This window comes from Carassius carassius, chromosome 19 (assembly GCF_963082965.1).
Source record: "Carassius carassius chromosome 19, fCarCar2.1, whole genome shotgun sequence".
Taxonomy (NCBI): Eukaryota; Metazoa; Chordata; class Actinopteri; order Cypriniformes; family Cyprinidae; genus Carassius; species Carassius carassius.
The window spans coordinates 12,014,315-12,037,493 of record NC_081773.1 but is presented as its reverse complement, the minus strand read 5'-3'; the positions used below and the strand labels follow the sequence as shown (position 1 = coordinate 12,037,493).

The 23,179-nt window shown below is 37.5% G+C and overlaps 2 protein-coding genes across 2 annotated transcripts in view; both read left to right on the top strand.

Annotated features, from left to right (window-relative positions):
• LOC132095082 (immunoglobulin superfamily member 3-like) overlaps positions 1–4,968 on the top strand; it is a 155,362-nt gene extending 150,394 nt beyond the window's left edge. The window contains exons 8-9 of the mRNA XM_059499835.1: positions 604–1,026; positions 1,976–4,968. Coding sequence (XP_059355818.1) covers positions 604–1,026; positions 1,976–2,226 — 674 coding nt within the window. The 3' untranslated portion in view covers positions 2,227–4,968. The remainder of the gene's footprint in view (positions 1–603; positions 1,027–1,975) is intronic.
• Positions 4,969–12,423: 7,455 nt separating this feature from the next.
• LOC132095616 (transcription termination factor 2-like) lies at positions 12,424–19,248 on the top strand. The gene is given in 12 exon segments (XM_059500758.1): positions 12,424–12,427; positions 13,029–13,116; positions 15,267–15,344; positions 15,475–15,567; positions 15,697–15,819; positions 16,266–16,342; positions 16,424–16,882; positions 17,002–17,171; positions 17,328–17,439; positions 18,378–18,557; positions 18,660–18,817; positions 19,141–19,248. Coding segments are annotated over 12 exon segments (1,650 nt in total).
• Positions 19,249–23,179: the final 3,931 nt, after the last annotated feature.

The following is a 23,179-nucleotide window of genomic DNA, read 5'->3' as shown; positions in this document are numbered from 1 at the left end:
TCTCACACAAAATGTGAGGATCCTCACCTTCATTTGAGAGTGACATTTTGAACTGCTAGTTCCACATACCTGGATGCTTGATGCCCTGCAGAATTTTGATAGAGAATAGTTCCTTTATCGGCATGTTGGAATATTTAAATCCTTTTTGTACTACTAGTATAAACATTTTTAGGTGTAGTTCTGTCATTATTTGCTCGCCCTCATGTTGTTATGAAACTATGACTTTCTTTTATCTGATGAAAACTTTTCTTATTATTATAAATGTTGAAAACAGTTGTGCTGCTTAATTTTTTTTTTCAGGATTCTTAGAACATAAAAAAACTGGATTTATTTCAAATGGAAATCTTTTGTTGCATTATAAATTACTGTTGATTGTGTTGCAAATGTCACCTTGTGTGTTCAACAAAATACACTCATACTGTTTTCAGAGTGACAGAATTGTTATTTTTTGGGTGAATAATTCCTTTAATTACAGCAGAACATTTTATCTATATAAATGTAACAATGAGTTTTCGACAGATGCTACCCCAATCTCTGAAGAAGATTAGAAATGTTGTCATGCACTTAATGATTTTATCATTAAGTTATCATTATTTATTGCAGTGGTGAAGTTGCAGGTGGAGGAGGCAGAATCTAATATCACAGTACCTGAAGATGGATCAATCCGGCTGGGCTGCAGCATTCTGTCTCAGTCTTCCAAAGATTCCCGCTTCTCTGTATCCTGGTATGTGTACCGTTTGGGACAGGAGGAGGAGGATGAACAAGAATGCGTCTTTTCCATCGGTCATGATGCAGTGTTTGGTAATGGGAACTGCAGCCCTACGGAGGAGCCTGGTCCAAACTCTCGCCTGCAGTTTGAACGTGCCACCTCTGAACTGTACAGTCTGACCATCCAGAAAGCTCGGTCCAGAGATGCTGGCAATTACTACTGCCATGTGGAGGAGTGGCTACTGAACCCACGCAATGCATGGTATCGCCTGGCCACCAATAACTCTGGAGTCACCATTGTTAATGTTATGGAGCAGGGTGAGCTTTTGCACATGTGGTTGTTAATATTTTCCTGTGCTTTTACAGCGTAAAACAAATTTTTAGTTTATCTGCCTACATTTAATGTGAAATGATATATGAAGAAACTGAAGTAAACTTAAAAAAAAAAGAAAAAAAAAATCTGTATTTATGCAACAGTAAAAGTGGGCACATAAATTGTATACATATATATATACACATATATATGTATATATATATATATATGTGTGTGTGTGTGTGTGTGTGTGTGTATATATATATATATATATATATATATATATATATATATATACACTGTATATATAAAATATATATTTTACATTTCTGCATAACCACCTACATGTATTATTTTCTGCCCTGCAATTTTTTTCATGTTTTTACACACAGACAGGCAGGCAGACAGTCAGATAGATAGATATATTTTTTGGTTAGCGATGTATTTGGAGTCACATTAACATTTGTGACCCTATCTGAAAACCCAGCTAAAGTCATTTTTTGGTGATTTACTGTTTTCTATATAAAATCATGCTTCAAAAGGTAAAGAACATTCTGTGAAAATGTAACATTGATAACAATCTCAAAGTACAATGATGCGCTAAAGCCTGATTTTGTGGTGGCTGGATTTTCAAAGTCTGATACTGACAGTAATTACTGTTAAGCACTGCTATAAAGCTAACGCTGCCTGGTCTAAATGTTTGAAAATTATTAACAGTTGAAAACATAAATTAAAATCTAGAAAAATACTCAATTGTAATCAGTTACATTACTTTGAAATAGTTACACTACTTACTACTACTACTACTACTTATATTTTGAATAGGGTAACTTGTAATATGTAATATGTTTCATTTCCAAAGTAGCCTTCCCAACACTGGTCAGTTCTCTTTTTGTTTTTACACATTTTTTACTCCCATATTAAATTGTTCTAAATCTTTCTGTCCCCCTCCAGTATCTACCCTACAGTCAGTGGTTTGTTCCAACGACTCCCTCTTCTACTTCGTCTTCTTCTACCCCTTCCCTATCTTTGGCATCCTCCTCATCGCGGTTCTGCTAGTGCGCTACAAGACCCGCAGCTCCAGCAAGAACCAGGAGGGCAAGAACGGAGCGCCGCTCTTGTGGATCAAAGAGCCTCATCTCAGCTATTCCCCAACCTGTCTGGACCCCCCAGCCCTCAGCCTTCACCCCGGCTCTGTGGAGTAACAATGACACGAACGCGATCCTGTCTCACTCAGAGACTCGCTCATCTACACTCTCTCTCTCTGACTCGCTCTCTGTTTTTCTTCTCCTCCTCGTCCGTGATGAGGCCACCAGAAAGTTATCTGGGTTTCTAGCCTGGCCTTTCAATCCGTCCATATGACTGACTAAGACCTTTCTCAGTTGAAGTTGCCATGATTACGGTGGTTGCTGGCGCCGATGCCTAGACATTTGCTTTGCTTTCTTTTTCCTGATCTTTTTTTAAAATATGATTTTACTTTTCTGTGAGCCTTGACGTGTTTTACCCGACTGACACCAAACTCCTTCCCTCTCTGGGATCGGAAACAGCAGTTTCTTTTTGCTTTTTTACTCCCGTCTATGAAGTCTGGTGAAAACCATTACATATTATTTGTTATTTTGTCTGTGCTGATTTTTGCTTCAGACGACTGGAAGGTCATTGCTGGACTATGAACGTTTCTAGAGACAATGGTGTATGGATGAAGGAAGAAAAGGACAGTCTTTCCTCAGAAAAACTCGGAAAGCTGACAAAGGATGTATATTGATTTTGTTAGTGTGCACGTGCCACAGAACTGACCTAAGAACTGCCTCGGTTTAAATGGATATAGACTATGGAGAGCCCTCATTGCCCCCAGACTCAAGGATATACATATACTCCAGCTCATCCTCACTGCCAAATACCAATACAACTTCAAAAGCCACTAATTCAAAGACACTGAATAGGATTAGATCTGTGTAACTCGATGTTGGAAAAGACAGTGAGCTTCCTACACTGACATGTTTCCTCATCGCTGGTGCTTAGATGTTGATACATGCCCCCAAATCCCCCATTTAATTTCAAGGTCTTTTTGACGTTTCCAATGTTAAGAAGTTCAATTTATCCCTAAAAACACCCTTGTGTGTTCTTGTTTGTGTATATATACACAATTGACCCCACATTTAGTGAGTTGTGGCCTCAGCGTCCTCGCATTTTCATAATGCAAGGTTGAAGGGGGCATGAAGGAATTTTCTCTCTGAAATTTCTTGTAAAAACCGTTGTCTTGAGGGAGAAGGCAGACAGGACTATAGACTCAAGGGACATTCTCAGTGCCAAGATCTTTTTATCATCATACGTGCTCTTGTAATGATCCAGATGGAGAGCGGATATTGGCAGACTTCTGCATATATGAGTTATGAAGGGATTTGACTTTTTTGTTAAGTATATATTCTAAATCACATAAAGTGTTGTTCTTCTTCTCTTTATTGGTTTGTGTTTGAAATATGGTGCCCGATCTTTGTGTTACCGCTGAAAAATTGTGAAAACTTATTGCGCAGTGTCATAACCTGTAACCTGTGAAGACCTACTAGAGTGATTATATCTCTGAGGATGAATATAGCATCTAAATTATTGTTGGTCTCCATGGACACTTTGAAAACACTGCCACATTTTATCATTGAAGATGCTATGATCTTCACATTAGCTTTGCAAACCACTCTAGTCATGTTTCCTTCAAGAAAGATTCAGCCTCTATACTGAAAGCATTTAGAGCTTAGCTGTAGCGTGAATGATTGTTGTTCATTTTTCTTTTATTTCAACACGGACTATGAAACACAACGTGTTATCTAGGAACAGCTACCTGTGGTCTGACACCAAACTGGATGTTTCATTATAGACCCCAATGGAGATCTTATGACGGTGTAACTTTCACTCCGTTCTCACAGAGTATCATCTGGGTCGCTGCCACCCTTGTGTAATCTCAACAGTCAACATCGCGGCTTTTCTGTAAATGAAATTTAGATCCATTCAAAGCTTGTGATTGTCTTATTTATTGAATCATAAAACTCCTAGATATAATACGTGAACTTCATAAATGTGAATAGACAGAATGTGGCAGAAATAGCAGTGAACATTTAGGCAACTATAATTTGGCTACTTGCGTGCAGTGGCCTAGAGGATTATGGGAAATAATTCTGAACCAATCTGAGAATCTTCGTACAGATGACACAGAGATCTTTATCGACAACATTTTGTTGAACTGTACAGTGCATGATGATGAGAAAGGGGGACATTTTATTGATGTCTGAAAGTTTTGTCGTGACATCATGTCAGATTAATGGCATCGTCACCATCTCCACTTTGAGGAAGGTCTTGCTGATTCAAAGCACCTGTTCAGGCATTCTAACACAGCATCTCGCAAATGAAATGCAAACTTTTGTTTGATCAATAGGTTGGTCTTTCTGAAGTAGGAGATGTGTAGTGTGATATTGAGTGTGATATTGCGGTTCTGCTGTCGTTCAATCTGTACAGACTTATTCAGAACTCTAAATAGTGGTTTTGTAGTTCAACATGCCCAGCTGAATCATAATGTTCTGACAATGTTGTAAATGCATTTCGAGGGCTGCATGTCATGGCTGTGTACTGGCAGTATACTGTAGCTGCAGAAAAACAAAACAAATGACAAAAAATTTTGTGTTGATGTGTGTTCAGTTCAGCCAGTGCTGCTTTTTAAAGTGGTGATTTTTATGTTCTTTTTTTAAATAAGCAAAATAGTGCACTATACATATATATATATAAATAAAAAGTTGCCATAGTTTTTTCTTTTTTTTATGGTTATGTGTTTTTGTTGTACTCTGTTTAAGTTTTAGTGTTTTTTATATCTATACTTATTTTATTAAACTGTAGCAATTGCTATTATGAAAAGGCACTTTGCTATTGTCAGTTGATTGCAATAAAACATTCAGTGCACCACACTTTAGATTGTCTTTATATAATGTATCAATTGTATTGGGCCAGTTTGCAAATGTTAAGGGATAGTTTAAATATTTTCCCAACTTTTTCACATCCACCAACACTGGACCCCTTTCACTGCCACTGTATCAACAAAACATTCAGAAGTTGTTCAATGCATCATCTTCAACAATGAATCTGAGCTTTGAAAGGAGTGGAAAGTACTGTCTCTTAAGATGAAAATGGGATCTGACATATCTTCCAGTGTCTTATCTGGTCTGGTGAAGTCAAATTCTTTGGATTGTGGGCTGGATGAGTTGGGTGGCTACAGGCTGGTGTGTTATTATAGCAGGCCAGAGCTTGTTAACCTTCAGAGCAGGCGGAGGACTCACATTGAGAGCTGCTGTCCCTCACAAACCTGATTTAATGGTGGACAGTGGCCAGTCGGAGCATCTGTCTGTCTAATTTAGGATGTCTGGATGAAGACATCATTTTGTGCTTTGTTTACCTAGTATTTTGTGATGTTCTGTAATTGCAAATTACAGCAGTTGACTACAGCCCCCAAGTTTGGCATGCAAGGAGTGCAGATATTTGACTCAAACACAATGAACTTTTGTGACATTTTGAGTCTGTGTGCTGCTTGATGGCACGCAATATTTCATAAATAGGCTTCTTATGGAACCATTTGTTGTAACAAGCTGAGAAAAAATATTCAGGCTAATTGATCAAATGTTTTCAGGGACAGAGGTAACTTAGAAAAATCGATTTTAAATGTCCAGCCACTGCTAACGAAGTAAATCAAAATGAGAAAAGACTTTTAAGATTTGAAGACCTTCTTAAATTGATAAGCAACTATGATTAATAAGTAGCTTGTATCTATATAGCACTGTTTGAGACCATTGTCACATTTACAACAATGTACAAAAAAAGAAAAGAAAAAGAAAATAGTAGCTACTTGCTAGATAGTCACAGATTTTGTTGGGGGAAATATATTAATTCTAAACAGCATTCAAACAGGACATATATCTGAGTAAGACTTTAATCTTAAAGGCAAAATATGCAAGATTTTGTCATCTAGCGAACGAGGCATAAAACTGAAAGTAACTGTTTGTTCAGCATGGATGAATATGATGGTTTGAGGCGACTGGGGTTTATTTATTATTATTAATGTTTAAAACTTTAGTTTAAGTTTTTGTGGAAACTGTGATAAAGTTAATGAAATTAAATAATGCTTTAAAAGGCAACTTTTACAGCAACATCCGACCTGATAGCTCAAATTAAAAATCATTATGAGCTTAGCGTTGTGAATCTCGGTAAGCTAAGGTTTTGAGCACCGTAGGCATACTTGCTCTTTTTGTTCATTTTAATCCCAAAAAATCTTATGTAATGCACACAGCCATTACCTAACATTTTCTGTACCTAGTACGTAGCCTATGTATATCTGCTGAATGTGAATGTTCTATCAACGTCTAGCATTTCAGAGTCATCTAAGTAGACACACATGGAGTGAAAGCTACAAACCTCTCATTTTAATTTCACGGGGTCTTTGAGCTAAATCACGCATGCAGTCATCTGAGCTCAGTGGCTCATTATTTTAATTTGTATCATTTGTGGGCGTTTTTTAAACATATTTTGCTCGATTTGTGAAGCAGTGGTGTGTATAAATGATAATTAATGTGTCTGTTGTGTTTGTGTGTGTGTGTGATGGCCTGATGTGAGTAGCACGAGGTTGTCATACAGGATAGATGGTCCTGTCTGCTGTTTCTGTCCTGTCTGCTAACGGTGCATGGTGTGACCACCAGGGGCCAGGACCAAATCACATCACACCTATCATAACTCATCTTGACTCGCCAGCTAAAACTCTATTCTGCTCATGAATATTAATACTTCTCTCACTCCATGATGTATGTCGGATTGTGTTTCCCATTGCTGGGTCTGTGGGAGAAACTGCTTGGAGAATTTGTAAATACAGTCTCCCCGCTACCCTTCATTACATTACCTGTCTGAACACTGTCAAATCAATTTGCTGACACCACCGCCTGTGCTTTGTGTCACAGGACTTATGAAAGCCCTGAATGGAACGGGAATTACTTTCTGATGAAAGCAAACCTGTGCCACAGGTGTGTACCTCTGTGTCATTTGTAATATAACAAAAAAAGTGTTAGAGAGGAGAACAGACACCGTGCATCTGCAGGATTGCAATGAAACATGGTTCTGGGCATTGGGATGCATTCTTCAATAACATCCAGAGCCGGGGTCATGTTTCTGACAGACCACCTCAAAACACAAAGATGGATTAGAGAGCGAATAAAAGTGGATAAAAGATTGCAGACTGATGCATTGCGGAAACAACACAGAAAGAGAATGAAATGTAAAGAGTGTGTGTTTATGTTTACAGCTGGGTGAATCAAGTAGTTATTTTTTCCACTTCAGATGCAAGGTCGAGTTGTCTGATAGACCTTGATAAGATGCATCAGTCTCTCCAATATCTTACAGCTGAGCAGGAGAGGTGTGTTTTTCTCATTAAGGCTGTATGGAATGTGGAAAAAAAAAGCTCAGCTCAAAAGACAACAGTGAAATTCTTCAGACATGCTTCTGTAATTATTCTGTTGTCTTTGTGTTTTATGAAAGCAATTTAAGCATCTATTGGCAACATTAAAAAAAAAAAATTCACTGAAGTCAGAGTGTTATGATCAAATTTTTTAAATTATCTTTCCATTGACATCAATTTAAAAGTTGTTGTATTTTCTGAAGACAAAATTTTTTTACAAACAGCTTATGTACAAGGTAATGCACAATGCAATAAATTGTGCAATAATGGCTAGCTGACTGTATATTTTACATTATATACACACTACCATTCAAAAACATCAGTAATTTTCCCCCCTAAACAACTAAATTTTTTTTTTTAGCACAGATTCATTAAACAGACCAAAACTTGCAGTAGAGACATTGTATAAAAAATAAAATTATGTATTTAAATAAATGCTGTTTTTTGGATAGGTTCCACAAAATATTATGCAGAGCATGAATGAAAAATGAGTGATTTTTCTTAAGCAGCAAATCAGCATATTAAAATGATTTCGCAAATTAATTATTTTATATTGTAACATTAATTCACAATATTATGGGTTTTTTTACTGTATTATCAATCAAACAAAAGAGACTTCTTTCAAAATCGTAAGGACCCCAAGTGTTTGAACTCTAGTGTATATAGTTTAATTCAAGCTAAACAGTATGCGGTGTTTGTTCAAATTCAGAGCTGGATCTAACATATGAATGGACACATCTCACATGTCATCATCTATAGTCACTGCCAAACGTAACAGAAAGCTCAAGCTACTGCTGTCTTCATGTTCTCAGATTTTTGCTCAGTTGTTGAACATTCAACTCTCGCCACAATCTACAGTCATCCATAATAGATGAGCTTTAAAATGTGTGGATTTCTATGGGGGCCCAGCACAGCTTTAATGAGCTCTAGTTCCAGGCAATGTGAAATCTGAAGCATTTCAGTTGAGTATTTCTGTCTTATTCATTTGCCTCAGAGCAAGTGTTGTGTTTAGTTGTTATTGTTTACAGAGGGAATGTTCCTACCATCTTGTTTTGCTGCTTGACATGTTTTAGATGGTGCCGAAGGATTTCATTATTAACCTCCCCATTAAATCCAGTCTCCGGTTAGCTACTGTTGTGTTAAGTGTTATGTAAATTAAGGGTTTCATTAGAGGGAAAGCGAGGTAATTTAGATTTGTTAACATTGTATTGATTTGTCTGCATCATAGTTTTCTTCACTAACCTGAGCTTCAAGTACACATGAAGATTTGAAGCATATCCACACAAACCCTTCTGAGAGCTCACAGTAAAAAAAAAATAAAAAAATTCCTTGATATGCTGGATTTTAAGCGATTTACATTCCTGATCCAAATCCTAATTAGCGGTGTTCTCAAGAAAGAAATTCAATTCAAGTTTACAAATCGTTACAAAGCAACTTTACAGAAAATTATGTTTCTACAATATTTAGTAGTAGCTTATAAGTGGTGACTATCAGTCTGTGCACGTATGACAGGGTTTTTAGAAAAATTAATACAAGACGTAGTCAGCCAGACGATGAACATTATTAATATTATTAATAATTATTATATGATGCAGTCACACTTGTAGCAATATTTGTTAGTTCTGCTTGTTGATTCAGGGTTAGTATCATCTGGGGTCCTCTGAGGGGGTCAGCATCATCTCTCCTCAGGTGTTCTGGATCCAGACTGGAGCTTGTGTAAATCCTAGTTACCACGGGATGTAAATCCCGTGGCAAAACATAGAAACAAATATAGACATCATTAGCATAGCTGCTGATCCAACAAAGTAAAATTAATTTGTTTGACCCAAGCTAATGAATAAGAATGCACATTTGATCAGATGCAACTACACTCACAATTTAAGAGATACATTATTCGAATGCTTGGCGAAAGAGATGCGCTTTTAATCTAGATTTAAACAGAGAGAGTGTGTCTGAACCCCGAACATTATCAGGAAGGCTATTCCAGAGTTTGGGAGGCAAATGTGAAAAAGCTCTACCTCCTTTAGTGGACTTTGCTATCCTAGGAACTACCAAAAGTCCAGCGTTTTGTGACCTTAGGGAGCGTGATGGATTGTAACGTGGTAGAAGGCTAGTTAGGTACGCAGGAGCTAAACCATTTAGGGCCTTATAGGTAAGTAATGATAATTTGTAACTGATACGCAACTTAATAGGTAGCCAGTGCAGAGACTGTAAAATTGGGGTAATATGATCATATTTTCTTGACCTGGTAAGGACTCTAGCCACTGCATTTTGGACTACCTGTAGCTTGTTTATTGAAGAAGCAGGACAGCCACCTAGAAGTGCATTACAATAGTCCAGTCTAGAGGTCATGAATGCATGAACTAGCTTTTCTGCATCAGAAACAGATAACATGTTTCGTAGCTTGGCAATGTTTCTAAGATGGAAGAATGCAGTTTTTGTAACATGGGAAATATGATTTTCAAAAGACAAGCTGCTGTCTAATATAACACCCAGATTTTTGACTGAAGAGGAAGTAACAGTACATCCGTCTAGTTGCAGATTGTAATCTACAAGATTCTGTGTAGTGTTTTTTGGTTCAATAATTAATATCTCTCTCTTATCCGAGTTTAATTGGAGAAAATTATTTGTCATCCAATCTTTTAAATTTTTAACACACTCTGTTAGCTTAGATAATTTAGAAGTTTCATCTGGTCTCGTTGAGATATATAGCTGAGTATCATCAGCATAACAGTGGAAGCTAATTCCGTATTTTCTAATAATATTACCAAGGGGCAACATGTATATTGAAAATAGAAGGGGACCTAGGACGGATCCTTGTGGCACTCCATATTTTACTGATGATAAATGAGATGACACCCCATTTAAGTAAACAAAATGGTAGCGATTGGACAGGTAGGATCTAAACCATCTTAGAGCCTGCCCTTGAATACCTGTATAGTTTTGTAATCTATCCATGAGTATGTCATGATCTATGGTGTTGAATGCAGCACTAAGATCAAGTAAGACTAGAAATGAGATGCAGCCTTGATCTGACGCAAGAAGCAGGTCATTTGTAATTTTAACAAGTGCAGTTTCTGTGCTATGGTGGGGCCTAAAACCTGACTGAAATTCTTCATACAGATCATTTTTGTGCAGGAAGGTGCTCAATTGAAATTTTAGACATAAATGGAAGATTTGAAATAGGCCTATAATTTGCTAGTACACTAGGATCTAGTTTTGGTTTCTTAATAAGAGGCTTAATAACCGCCAGCTTGAATGGTTTTGGGACGTGACTTAAAGATAACGACGAGTTAATGATATTGAGAAGCGGTTCTTCGGCTTAAGGTAACAACTCTTTCCGTAATTTAGTGGGTACAGGATCTAATAAACATGTTGTTGGTTTAGATACAGTGATACGTTTATTTAGTTCTTCCTGTCCTATAGTTGTAAAGCACTGCAGTTTATCTTTGGGTGCGATGGATGAAACTGAAGTGTTAGACGCTGTAGAATCTACATTTGCTATTGTATTTCTAATGTTATCTATTTTATGAGTGAAGAAATTCATAAAGTCATTACTATTAAACGTTGGTGGAATATTTGAATCAGGTGGCGTCTGGTAATTTGTTAATTTAGCCATTGTGCTAAATAAAAACCTTGGATTGTTTTTGTTATTTTCAATGATCTTGTGTATATGCTCTGCCCTAGCAGTTTTTAGAGCCTGTCTATAGCTGGACATACTGTTTTTCCATGCAATTCTAAAAACTTCCAAGTTAGTTTTTCTCCATTTGCGTTCAAGACTACGAGTTACTTTCTTGAGAGAGTGAGTATTATTGTTATACTATGGCACAGTACGTTTTTCTCTAACCTTTTTCAATTTGATGGGGGCAACAGCTTTTAATGTATTAGAGAAAATAGTGCCCATGTTGTCAGTCATTTCGTCTAATTCATGTGTATTTTTGGGTACAAATAGCAGTTGACATAGATCAGGCAGGTTATTTGCAAATCTGTCTTTGGTGACTGGAACAATAGTTCTGCCCAGACGGTAGCGCTGAGACATATAGTTAATATCAGTGATATGAAGCATGCACGATACAAGGAAATGGTCTGTAATATCATCACTTTGAGGTACAATATCTATAGCAGTAAGATCGATTCCATGAGATATAATTAAATCTAGTGTATGATTAAAACGATGAGTGGGCCCGGTGACATTTTGCTTGACTCCAAAAGAGTTTATTAGGTCAGTAAACACAAGTCCTAATGCATCATTTGTATTATCAACATGAATATTAAAATCTCCCATGATTAGCGCCTTTTTTTAAAATGCCTTTGTTTAGCAAAATTGCTTTCATTAGGCAAATGCTACTTCAGCTACCCTTTACAGGTACACTGCTAACCCTGTGATTTTCACCAGAGGAGGCCAAAGTGAGCTGCTGAAGAAAAGTACTATATGTATCAGAGACCAAAAACAGAACACCCTTTCATGTGTTATAGTTGCATTTGACTCTATCTGCTAAAAAAAAATGTAAACCTTAAGGCAGCCTACAGTAGGTGGTTAGCAGGTCTCCCAGCCCTGGCCAAGCTGTTTGATGGTTTATAGGGGTATAGCCATTATAGCCATTGACATCCACATAATAGAGGTCAATGTCTACTGGCAACTGTTTGGTTACCAACAAATTTTAAAATATCATCTTTTGTGTTCGAAATGGTGAACCTATCCCTATAAGTTAGCTACCCCTGCTAGCTGATTACCTGAGTACATTTAAAAAAATGCTAATATTTTCAGACACCGATCAATCCATGATACATCAAAAGACTTAGCAATAAAGCGAGGCAGGATTGCATGGTTGCACCTATGATTTCATGCTCACATTCCCTATCTTTCACACACTCACAAAAAAGTATATGAAGAGATAAGCAATTGGTTTTGGATTTGCTAGCATACATGGGTAAGCAGATGCTTCTTAAACTCTGCATGGTGAACGAGGTTCAATCAGTTTATCAGTTCTTCTGTAATAATGTTTGTAGTTCATTTTACACTGCTAGCGCGAACTGAAGTAATGTTTACATTAAATGTTGTCACAGCAGCAAACTAATATGCTGAGCTCTATTTATTTGCTCTTCTGGGACTGGGTAATTCAGAATGGATGGGAGTAAGATAATATGATTATAATTAATCTTCTGATCGCTTTTGCTAAGAGTCTTAATGAATTCCATAATACTACTATAAATATATCTGAAGTCGTTTCTTATATAGAGACAAAGATTAAACGTCTTAATAATACATCCCAAACTAGTTTCATGAGGCCAAAGGAATTGCCAATAGTCACTAGAATTTGCACTAGTATTCTCTAAGGCAAATATTGAAGTGACTATAGCTTGTCTGAATACACAATCCTCTGTTTATTTTTTGTTTTATTTTTTTGGAGCATATTCTAATTTCCTAGTTCTGTCAATAAAAACAAAAAATTATGAAGATGAGTTGTCAACAGCTTTTGCACCTTTGGAGTTTAATTTTTGTTTGTCCCCTGTATAAACCTCTTTTCTCAGCTCAAGAGAAAGCCAGTAGTGGTTCTCAACCAGATAACCTCAGCAGACTTCCAGCACAGGTTGACTTTGCAGTAAAGTGTGTCAACGTGTAAAAATCTGTAAAAAGTGTGAAATTTTATTCTAATGTAAATAATACACTGTATACACAAAGGGCTCCAACCTGGAGCTTGGGCGGCTGCTGATTAAAGGGAATGTAATGCTTTAATATTCTGATTTACACACTTTCTTTTTGTCCTGTCTCTCATAGCTCCCCAGAGTCAAAGCTAACAGTTCACATCAGCCTGTGTTCCTCCGGGGCTGTAGTAGCCTACCTCAGGGAAGCAATGAGTGAAAAACTACATACCCACAGAGGAGCTGAGAGCACTTGGCACTCTCCCTAACAAGATTATCCCTCACTGACGGTGCTGTCTCCACTCATGTGTGGATCACATTCTTAATATGTTACCTCAATGAGTGGCTGCAGGTGATGTATATGTGGCTGGGGAAGTGGGGGGTGCTCGCTGTCACAGTTAGACATGGAAACTTGAATTTGTTTCACTCTCATTGAGCAACCGTAGCATTATGGGTAAGGCAACAGTAGCTGCAATCCCACATGATCAATAATTAATTGACTAACATACACTTGGCTAAGTTCTGTCAAACATTCTGTGACCAGCTCAGACTTCAGGGGATGGGTTTGGATTTTTAGAGTCAGTTGTTGTTATGCTGGTGCTCATGGTCCCACAGTAGCCTACAGTAGCTGTAAGCTAAACTGTGTTTTTGTACTTGTCATTTTCCTGGTCTTTCTGGGAGCATCTGACTCCCAAAGCAAAGCACAAACTGTCTGCCTAAAGACTGTGTGCCTAAATACAACAATTTCGTCACTGTGTCATCACCAACGGTATAGCTACACAAAGAGAGTTCTGTTTATGTGTTTGGGTTACCCTTGGGTACGCTCTCATGCTAATAGGCTAGTATTTAGTAGCCGTCAATGACAGTAAGTTATTCTTCATATAATAGAACAGAAAAAGTCAAAACATATCATTTAATAACATTTAAAAGTCATATTCTAGATGTAACACTATGCAAGTTTCTCTGTGTGTGGCTTTAGCGGTAAATAACTGCATTACTGTTGGGTTTTCACTTAACTTTTACTTTTATTTGAGATGAGTAGCACTCATGTGTCCTTTTCATGATGCTAAGACATTGTATTGCTCCAGATGGCATTTCACATAATTCAGCAAATGTTTCTTTGCAGAGCAGGCAGAGATGATAGCTACCTGACTGGAGAAGAATCCAGCTTCAGACGAAGCGTAAGCTGAGCAGATGCTTTAATTTGTATTGTCAGCATGTGCTTTTTCATCTGAGGCATGTATAGGCCTACACTCGTGAGAATATGAGACTTCAGATACTTTATTGTTTATGCATAATGAAATAAATTCTGGCTTGAAAATTACAAATACTGTCTGGAGGACACATAGATTACTGCAGTTATGTTCTTAACTAAATAAACTGCCTAAAAAGATTAACAATTATGACATAAAACAAATAAAGCATGCTTATTCCTGTATTTATATTTTTTTTTTCCAATAATTAGATTGATAATATTTATTATGCTTTTAGTAATACTTAGAGGTGCGAGTGGAATCACAATGAGATTCATATTTAGTCATTTTCCAAGCTGAATTTTAGGAAAAGAAAGTTACAAAATGGATAATGATGTAGCCTGATGAAGGGGCAATTTTTAAAAACAGTTTGGACCGAAAAGGCCCCAAATAGAAGGACTTCTGTTGTCTATGAAATTATTTTCTAAAGAGGGTGATGAACCAATTTTTCTAGAAAAAAAAAACCTGTCTTGGAGATGAGTTTCTTTGAAGCAAAATATGATTAGACCAATTTTTATGGAAATCTTTCATCAAACGTATGATTTTCCTCTGACTTATGGTCAGTATTTCATGGTCAAGATGCTATGAATCATATTCAGAACAAAACATATGTCCGTTCACGTGCCCATGGCTCCACCTGCTGTATAGCACGTACATGTGGAATTGATATATTTTTTTCAGTTTGGGGCAACGTACCTGTAAAAAATTTACCATTGTAACAAAAGCTTCTACCAAAATAACATAGTTACTACTTTTATTGTTACTGCTATACAAATGTCAGTATATTAGTAGGCCTACAGTAGTTTCAGTAAGGCATTTATTGGCTACAGTGCAGATTACGTCATCATAATCGCGACAGTATTTGTGTCCACAGTCAAAGAGAAGCCGGTGATTTAAATGAAAAAAGGCGCTGTCATAAACTGAAAAGAATCCTATGTGAAACACACGTTACGTATCGTAATCTCGTTTATCACAGTGTGAAGGATCGATATTTTGCGGTTTTAAAGAAATGTGTGTTATATATATATATATACAGACACACACAATACAAAGGGCTAATTCGACCTGTGTTATTCAGGTAGTACATGCTTGCTGAAGAATGATGTTAAGGAAGGACCGAATAAGGGCAAACGTTTTTATATCCTCACTGCGCGTGATGCAAAGCCATGCAACATGTAGACTGCCTACAGAGTGAGTAACACACAATAATAATATGACTAATAATTTAATCAAATTGTATTCATTGTATTTAAGAATAAGTGGTTTTGTATATTGTTCATATAAATCAAATGTGCATGAGCCAGTGTGTTGCCCTGCTCTGAGTTTACGTATGCTTTTCAGGATCCCACCATCTCACTGCTTCAGCACGAGGACTTCATGGTTGAACTTCAAACACTAATTTACAATGAAAAACAGGACAAATACAAGGGTTACACTGTATATCTACTGCGAGAATGAAAATTCATAGTGTTGGGAAGCACAGGTCCAGTAGAGACCGATATAAACAAGTTCCAGATGTCAAAATAAGACTTTATTGTACATTGCAACACAACTGCGATGACTTATTTGAGTTGTACCTGTCATATTTTGTTCACTGGTAAAATCCAAATGGAAAGCACTGCAATAAGATGATAAAGTCTGTTGATTTTTTTTAACCATACATAATATTTTGGAGTAAAATAACACAATATATTGAGGTGTCATAATGTAGGTTGTTCTGAGGTTAGTAACAAATCAGGAGGACTCTTTTCTGAACATGTAAACATTTTTCTAGCTACAATCCTTGTAACTGACTATTAGATGGAACAATGAACGGTAAAGTGGAAAGGATTCTAAATCCTTGCTATTAATACTTTATTTCTTTCATAATCAGGTTGTTTTATCACTGTATGATTGGAAAATCTGAAAGAGAGAAGTGGTTTGGTTGTTTTTCTTGGAGAGAAAAAAAAAGTTACCATATTTGTGTCCACAATATATTGTCCACTTTTTGTTTTTAAAATCATGAATTTACTACTACCTTCCTGCAGAAAGACCCTGAGAAAATGATTGATTTGTCAGAGAAAGATCTTCAATCCTCACTCCTGTCACACCCTTTCAAAGTCAAGACAAAACAGGACAAATCTTCAGAACGCAAGAAGAATCCAGATGCTGAAAAGCATAGAGGAGAGATCAATGGTGATAAAAGTGTGAACGGTAAAGATCATAGTAGTGCTAAAAAGAAAGAAGAGCGTTCCAAGACAACAGAGATAGAGTCTTGGAGGAACAAGAAACTTCCCGCTGGGATGAAGATAAAGAAGAGAGTGTCTGATGACGAGAGGCTGAGGAGCACGGCACAGGACGGGGCATGTCCTGAGAGTCCAAACTCTGTTAACGAAAGAATTGAAGGACCGGGTGAATCCAAGACCAGCCTCAAACACCTACAGGAGAAGAAGACTACAAAAACGGGCATGAGAATGAAACATGATGACCACTCAAACAGACAAATCACAGGTAATTCAAAATCAGTTACAGATAAAACCCAAATACTGCAGAGCAAGAGCAGCTCACCCTCATGCTCCACATTACAGGATGTACCAGTTTATGAAAAACCCACAGCATTTAATTTTCAGTAAACAGTACCAAACCACCCACCCTGAAGAGTGCTCCGACTCCAGCTGCACATGTTCAGAAAACACTCACTTCTTATCCTGGTTTCCAGCCTGCTTCTAAAGTTCAGGCTCGGTTTGAGGACCCCAGGGCCCTCCACAGCCATCTCACAGCCCAGCTCAAGCAGAAGAAGGTTACTCATCCTTTACTGTTTTCTTGTTAGTTACTGTTAATATTATGTAATAGTTATAATAATAGTGTTGTAATACATGCAAATTTGATTCAGCTGGTTATGCTTGAGATTCAACACTCACTTTTTGTTCCTCTGTGTGTGCTCTATCTTTCCTAGGCCACTCTTTCAGTGGTGAACGTGTCAGCTCTGCCAGATAAAGGGGAGCATTTGAAGAGTCAGGTGAAGGAGCCTCTGGAGTCTTTGAGTCTGACCACAGCTTCTCTGTCTGGTGAGACTCACTTTATTTGTGGGTCGAGATCAGCATACATGAATTTATACATACTATGGCTTGAAGGTATCTCTTCTATTATGAGTTTTTATTTTCCAAATTTTAATTTGTAAGGATGAATAAAATACTGTTCAAAAGTTTTGGTAAGTTTTGTTTTAAAGAAATGATTACTTTCATTCAGTAAAGATGCTTAAAATTTATATAAAGTGTCAAATACATCTATAATTATACAAAATATTTCCATTTAAAATAAATACTTTTTTTTTTTTTTTACTTTCTGCTCATCCAAGAATCCTGAAAAAAAAAACATTTTTTTCAAAAGAAAAAAATTAAGCAGCACAACAATAAGAAATGATTCTTCAGCAGCAAATCAGTATATTATAATAATTTCTGGGGGTCATGTGATTATGAAGCTTTGGTGACACTTCTTTAAAAAACAAATTAAAAAAATCTCACTGTCCCCAATCAATGTGTAAACGTATAAATGTTAGGCTGCTACAAAAGCCTGATTATCATGATGACATTTTTTAAAACAAAACCTCAAGTGATTTAGCACAATGTTTTATTATTATTTGTTAGACAAAAAATATTTTTAGCAAAATTACGGTTTGTCAATATTTGAAAAACTGTTCAAAATCATGTGGCCTATCTAACTTGTAGAAAAACAAACAAACATAAAACGGGAAAAGATGTTATAGTGAGGAACCCTGCATCTACTCATGGCTTTGTCAATAATAGTAAGTTTTTAGGTCATCAGATAATCTGACTTTTTCATGACAATTCAAGGTTTGTTCAGGTTGCAAAAATGCTCCCTAAAAACATTATAATGCTTATTGTATTAATAATTAAAAATAATTCAGCTTGATAAATTGAATACCCTCATACTGAGGAAATTATTGAAGAAATCTAAATGGAATCATCTCACTATTTAAATATAGGGTCTGAAGATAAAGACAAATCAGAGGCAGAACGTAAAGCATCACACAGCCATTCCAATCCATTCAGTCGTTCTGGAGGCACCATCCTCCTGCCCACAGCTCCAGCTCCCATGATGAAGGAATCCTCTGGCAGCTCACTGGGTCTGAACCTAAGCCAAGGCTACTCCCAGATGTTCGGAGGTATAGTGTTTAATCCTATTCTTCTCCTGCAAATTGGTGCTTTCTGTGCCCATTTCATTAGTAAGTGTATTGATGTACTGATTTGGCCGGTTGTCTCTGCAGTGAATCCTCAGAGCCAGGCTTTCTATGGTGGCAGGATGACTGAGAACAGACAGCTGGCAGTCCACATTGCCACCAGTGAGGCCATCGACCATCTGCACGACTCGCTGGAGTCCTGCCCTACAGAAGACACAGAGGCACCGGATCCCAAAGGAATCAAAGTCAGTCAGTTCATGCTAAAACATAGTTATTTTGTTAATCACTTTCAATTATTGAAAGGTTTAATGGGGAACTAAGTGACCAATTTTAAAGTTGTATACACATAATGCTATCAAAAGCCAAATATTAACAAGTGTTTGTAACTTTTTGGGGAAACATTTTTAAGAGAGATGAGCATGATTTGTTAGTTTAACATTTTTGTGCAATTATTATAATGGTTAAATTAAAATTTTGTTAGTAAGATAGTATAAACTGTGTAAAAATCACTTCACATCGTTCATATCATTGTAATTATAACAGTGTCATGATGATCTTTCTTCACAAGGTAGAGCTGTTGCCTCATCAGAGGAGAGCTCTGGCCTGACTGCTGTGAAGAGAGACACAGAAACCATGTGGAGGAATATGGCTGATATTCAGTACTCCTATAAGATAAATTGATGTTTTTAATTTTAAGATACATAATCCCTGACAGGATTATCAGGACACCATTGTAAAGCAGACGTGTTTTATATCAACCTGTGAGAGATGTGCAATGTTATCTCACCTGTTACATGGATGATTGAGTTGACAATAAATCTTGATTTTAGTTTTTTTGTTAAAGAAGTTTTTTAAGTTTTTTGTCTTAATTTGTGCTGGAACAAGCCGGATCCGGATCCGGCACCTCCGAAATCCGATCCGGCACCTCATTTGGCGGACCCCTCTCCTCCTTTTTACGCCAGTCGGGCAGGCCTCTGGTACATTTTCACATCATAGTTCAGACACGGGTCGGGTCTGTTTTAGGCTTCTCCTTATTTTTATATTTTATACATACATCCATTAGTGATGGACAAATAATAATAATTGCCGCCCTGATGGAAATAACAGGAGTCCATGCTGCCACGACTGTCACGAGCGACTCGACGGTGTTTCGTGTCCCGCAGCAGCAGTGTGTAACAGTTTTGCTTTCAAATACACGCAATAAACTTAAGCTTGCCGCTAAGCACCGGCAAAAGTAACGATCATAAATGTGACAGGGGGAAATAGTAAGGAGATATTTGAATTATTTACTGATAAACTAGTGTTTTCTGATTCTGTGTCAAAAGGATGAATTGCCGATCCTGACTCACCATCTCCATTAGACGCGCCTTTAAAGAGAAGTGCACCTTTATGGATTATGATTATAATGAAAGTTTTTGTTTTCGATTTGTTTTATTTCCTTAAGTAGTCATTTAAATCCTTATAAAGATTTATTTATCATGTCTGTGAGGCATGTTTTCGCTGAGTGTCGGTTCATTTTTGTTCTGCTGTTAAAGACAACACGGCAGAAAGCACATCAAGTTGTTTTTCCCAATTCTACAAAAGCACAACATTTGTTGTTATTGTGACTGCACACAAATAAAATCAGATCACAGCCACGAATGAAACTTAACCTTAATAAAAACTAAACGAAATATAATCACTTGATATTAGCATATAAAACTGGACTATTTCGACACGGGCCGGGTTAAAGGGACAAAATTTAAGACCCATGCATGGCAGAGAATAACAGTTGCCATGCCCTAACCCTGTCAGATTTGCCGTGAAAAAACGGTCCAGACTATAATCCGTTATAATTATTTTAAATCAGAGGGCTTTGCAAATATTTAACCAATGACAAGTATTAAAAAGAGCTTGTCAGTAAGATCTATGTAAGTTACACTGGATCCTCAAGCTCTCAGCGAAACCTCGTCACTTCACCACGCCTCCACTCAGATTGACGCGCCGCGCGCAGCCTGCAGGAGACAGAACTCACAAAATTCCAGATTGTTTTTTATATAATGCATTTTAAGTCATTTTATGCAACAATAACAACAACAAAAATATTACAGTATATTAATGCTTCTTTGTAAATTATTATTTGAAGTAACAAAACCATGGTTAATTTTAAGTTACCATGGCTACAAGAACTATGATTTGTGGTGTTATTGTTAAAACCATGGGTAATTTTCGTAAGGGAACCTGAAAAAAAAAACACTTTCACAGGAATGTGCCTGAAAGTGATAAACGGGCCTTGTTTTTACCTAAATGATTTATTTATTTTAATACATATTAAAAATGTATAAGGTGTGCATTGTAGCTGACACCTAAATGAACACATTACAATTGTTTTATGACTGCAAGTCTTTCTCCTCAAATGCTATTGAGCTTCTAATTTGCGTTTGAGCCCATGTGAAAAAGTAGCATAATTTATATATGATTTACCGTTCATTTTAATAACTATCAAACATTCAATTCAATTGTGCATTATAGCTGACACCTAGATGAACAATTACAGTTGTTTTTATGAAAGTCATTCTCCTCAAATGCTACTGACGTTAGAAAAGTGTATACCAATATCGCATGTAACTTTAGAGACGGTCCCTAAATGTGAGACTGCCGAACATCCAACGTCAAGCCAACTTTATGCCTGTTTTTTTTTTTTTTTTGGAGCAACTGGGATGGTGCCCCCTCTGGGTGTTGGTGCCCTACGCAGACTGCGTACTCTGCGTATAGGGAGCGGCGATACTGCGCATGTGCAATTTTTCTCCCAATCCAGAACCTTCCAAATGGAGCAGGGTCTCTTCGAGCCAAAACTTTCACCATTGGCTCTGGCTTCAGCCTATAGAGGGTTTTCACCTACGTCACGATTTGGTCAGTTACCCGGATGCGCGGCCATATTGGAGGTACTCGGATGTAAATAACGGCATGGATTGCACTGTTTATGTACTACTGAACACATTGTTACACTAATTTCTGATGTCTAAACCACGGGAACAACACATGGAAGCTGCAAAATCATATAGAGAAGGACTTAAAGCAGGAAAGAGCTCAACATTTTGACAAACTTAAGGTAATATGTGGTAAAGATCTGAACGAGCTAGCTTCTCTAACTAGTCCTTACTTTTATTTCATATCCCGACATTGACTAACTTACGTTCAGATTGTCAGTCCAAAAAAAAGCACATGAAATCCGTTTCAAGCTATACATCCATATGTGGTTTAATATCCTATTCAAATCACATATCAGGAAATCCACCAGTCTGAACGCTCTTTCGCGTGGTTCATGTGACTTTCTCACGCCACGTAAAATGTAAACATCAGACGTTGTTATAGGGAACATGCTGAAAGTCGCTGCCGAAACAAGGCTGTGTTGTTGCAAAGTGCCGGACGAGCAGAAAATTATTATTTTTGAAAAGTATTTTGAAACCGGCGTGGAAAAAGAGTTGTGCAAACAGTAACTTACCAGCCTCCTACAGTTCTGCAGCTCGAGACGCAGTAACTTAGTCCAGCGCGGCCAGAGCCGCCTAAACCACTGTCCGTGTGTTGAAAAAAAACTTAGATTAAACACACTCGCAACAGACACACCCCAAAGCGGAGACGTTACAGCGATGCCATGCGCACTGAGCGGACTTTTGCTGCTGTAGTGGACAGGACACGCACTGAAAGGTGCGTTCAGACCGGACGCGAATAGCGCGTCAGGCGCGAGTGATTTCAATGTTAAGTCAATGCAAAGTCGCGTCAAATTTAAATAAGAAAACATTTATATTGCAAATGCAATACCCCTCCATCAACGCAACATCATTGCCGTGTTGTCAAAGAGCTGCGTGGACACACAAATTGGACCTGAACAGTTGCAATACAGCATGGACATCATTTTAGATAATATTCCAAACGGATACAAAGATAATCGGATTGACAGTGTGTATGTACCCATAGTTAACTATTTTACGTCAAAAATGTAGCCATAGATAATGCTTCATTTACACATGTGGCTGATGCTGTGCCTCTCTCTACCTCAAACGCCATCTTTCATCAGTTTTTTTGCACTCTTCTCTTTAACTTTCGGCAGTCTATAGAACTAGAAATGTTTTTTCTCGGTGCGACCAATGAGTACAGACCAAAACTTGACCATTTTTCAGAAGCAATAATCAGCCAAATTTGCGAGTCCATTCAGTTCAATGGCACTGTTTACGTTCAGTGCCTCCAAAATGGCCGACTTCCGGGTTGATGACGCGTCGTGAAAACCCTCTATTGTTATTGACTTACATTTCAAAATTAAACTTTATAAATTAAACATTGTTTCTAGTTGATCTAAAATAAAATATGCTATATAAATAAATAAGCTCTGAGAGAGCAGAGCCCAAAGTTTGTGGCCAGTGGTGTTCGGACAGGGCCATCATTAGGGGGGTGCAACTGGTGTGGTCGCACCAGACCCCGTGCTTGAGGGGGCTCCCCATGCTGAACGGACCGGGCCCCACGTCAGCTAAGGACGGACCTGTGTCGGCAACAGAGTTTGAACCTCTGCTTCATGATATAAAAGGGAATTACCCATGAGCTGTCCCAGCGCACACAGGGAAAATATTTTA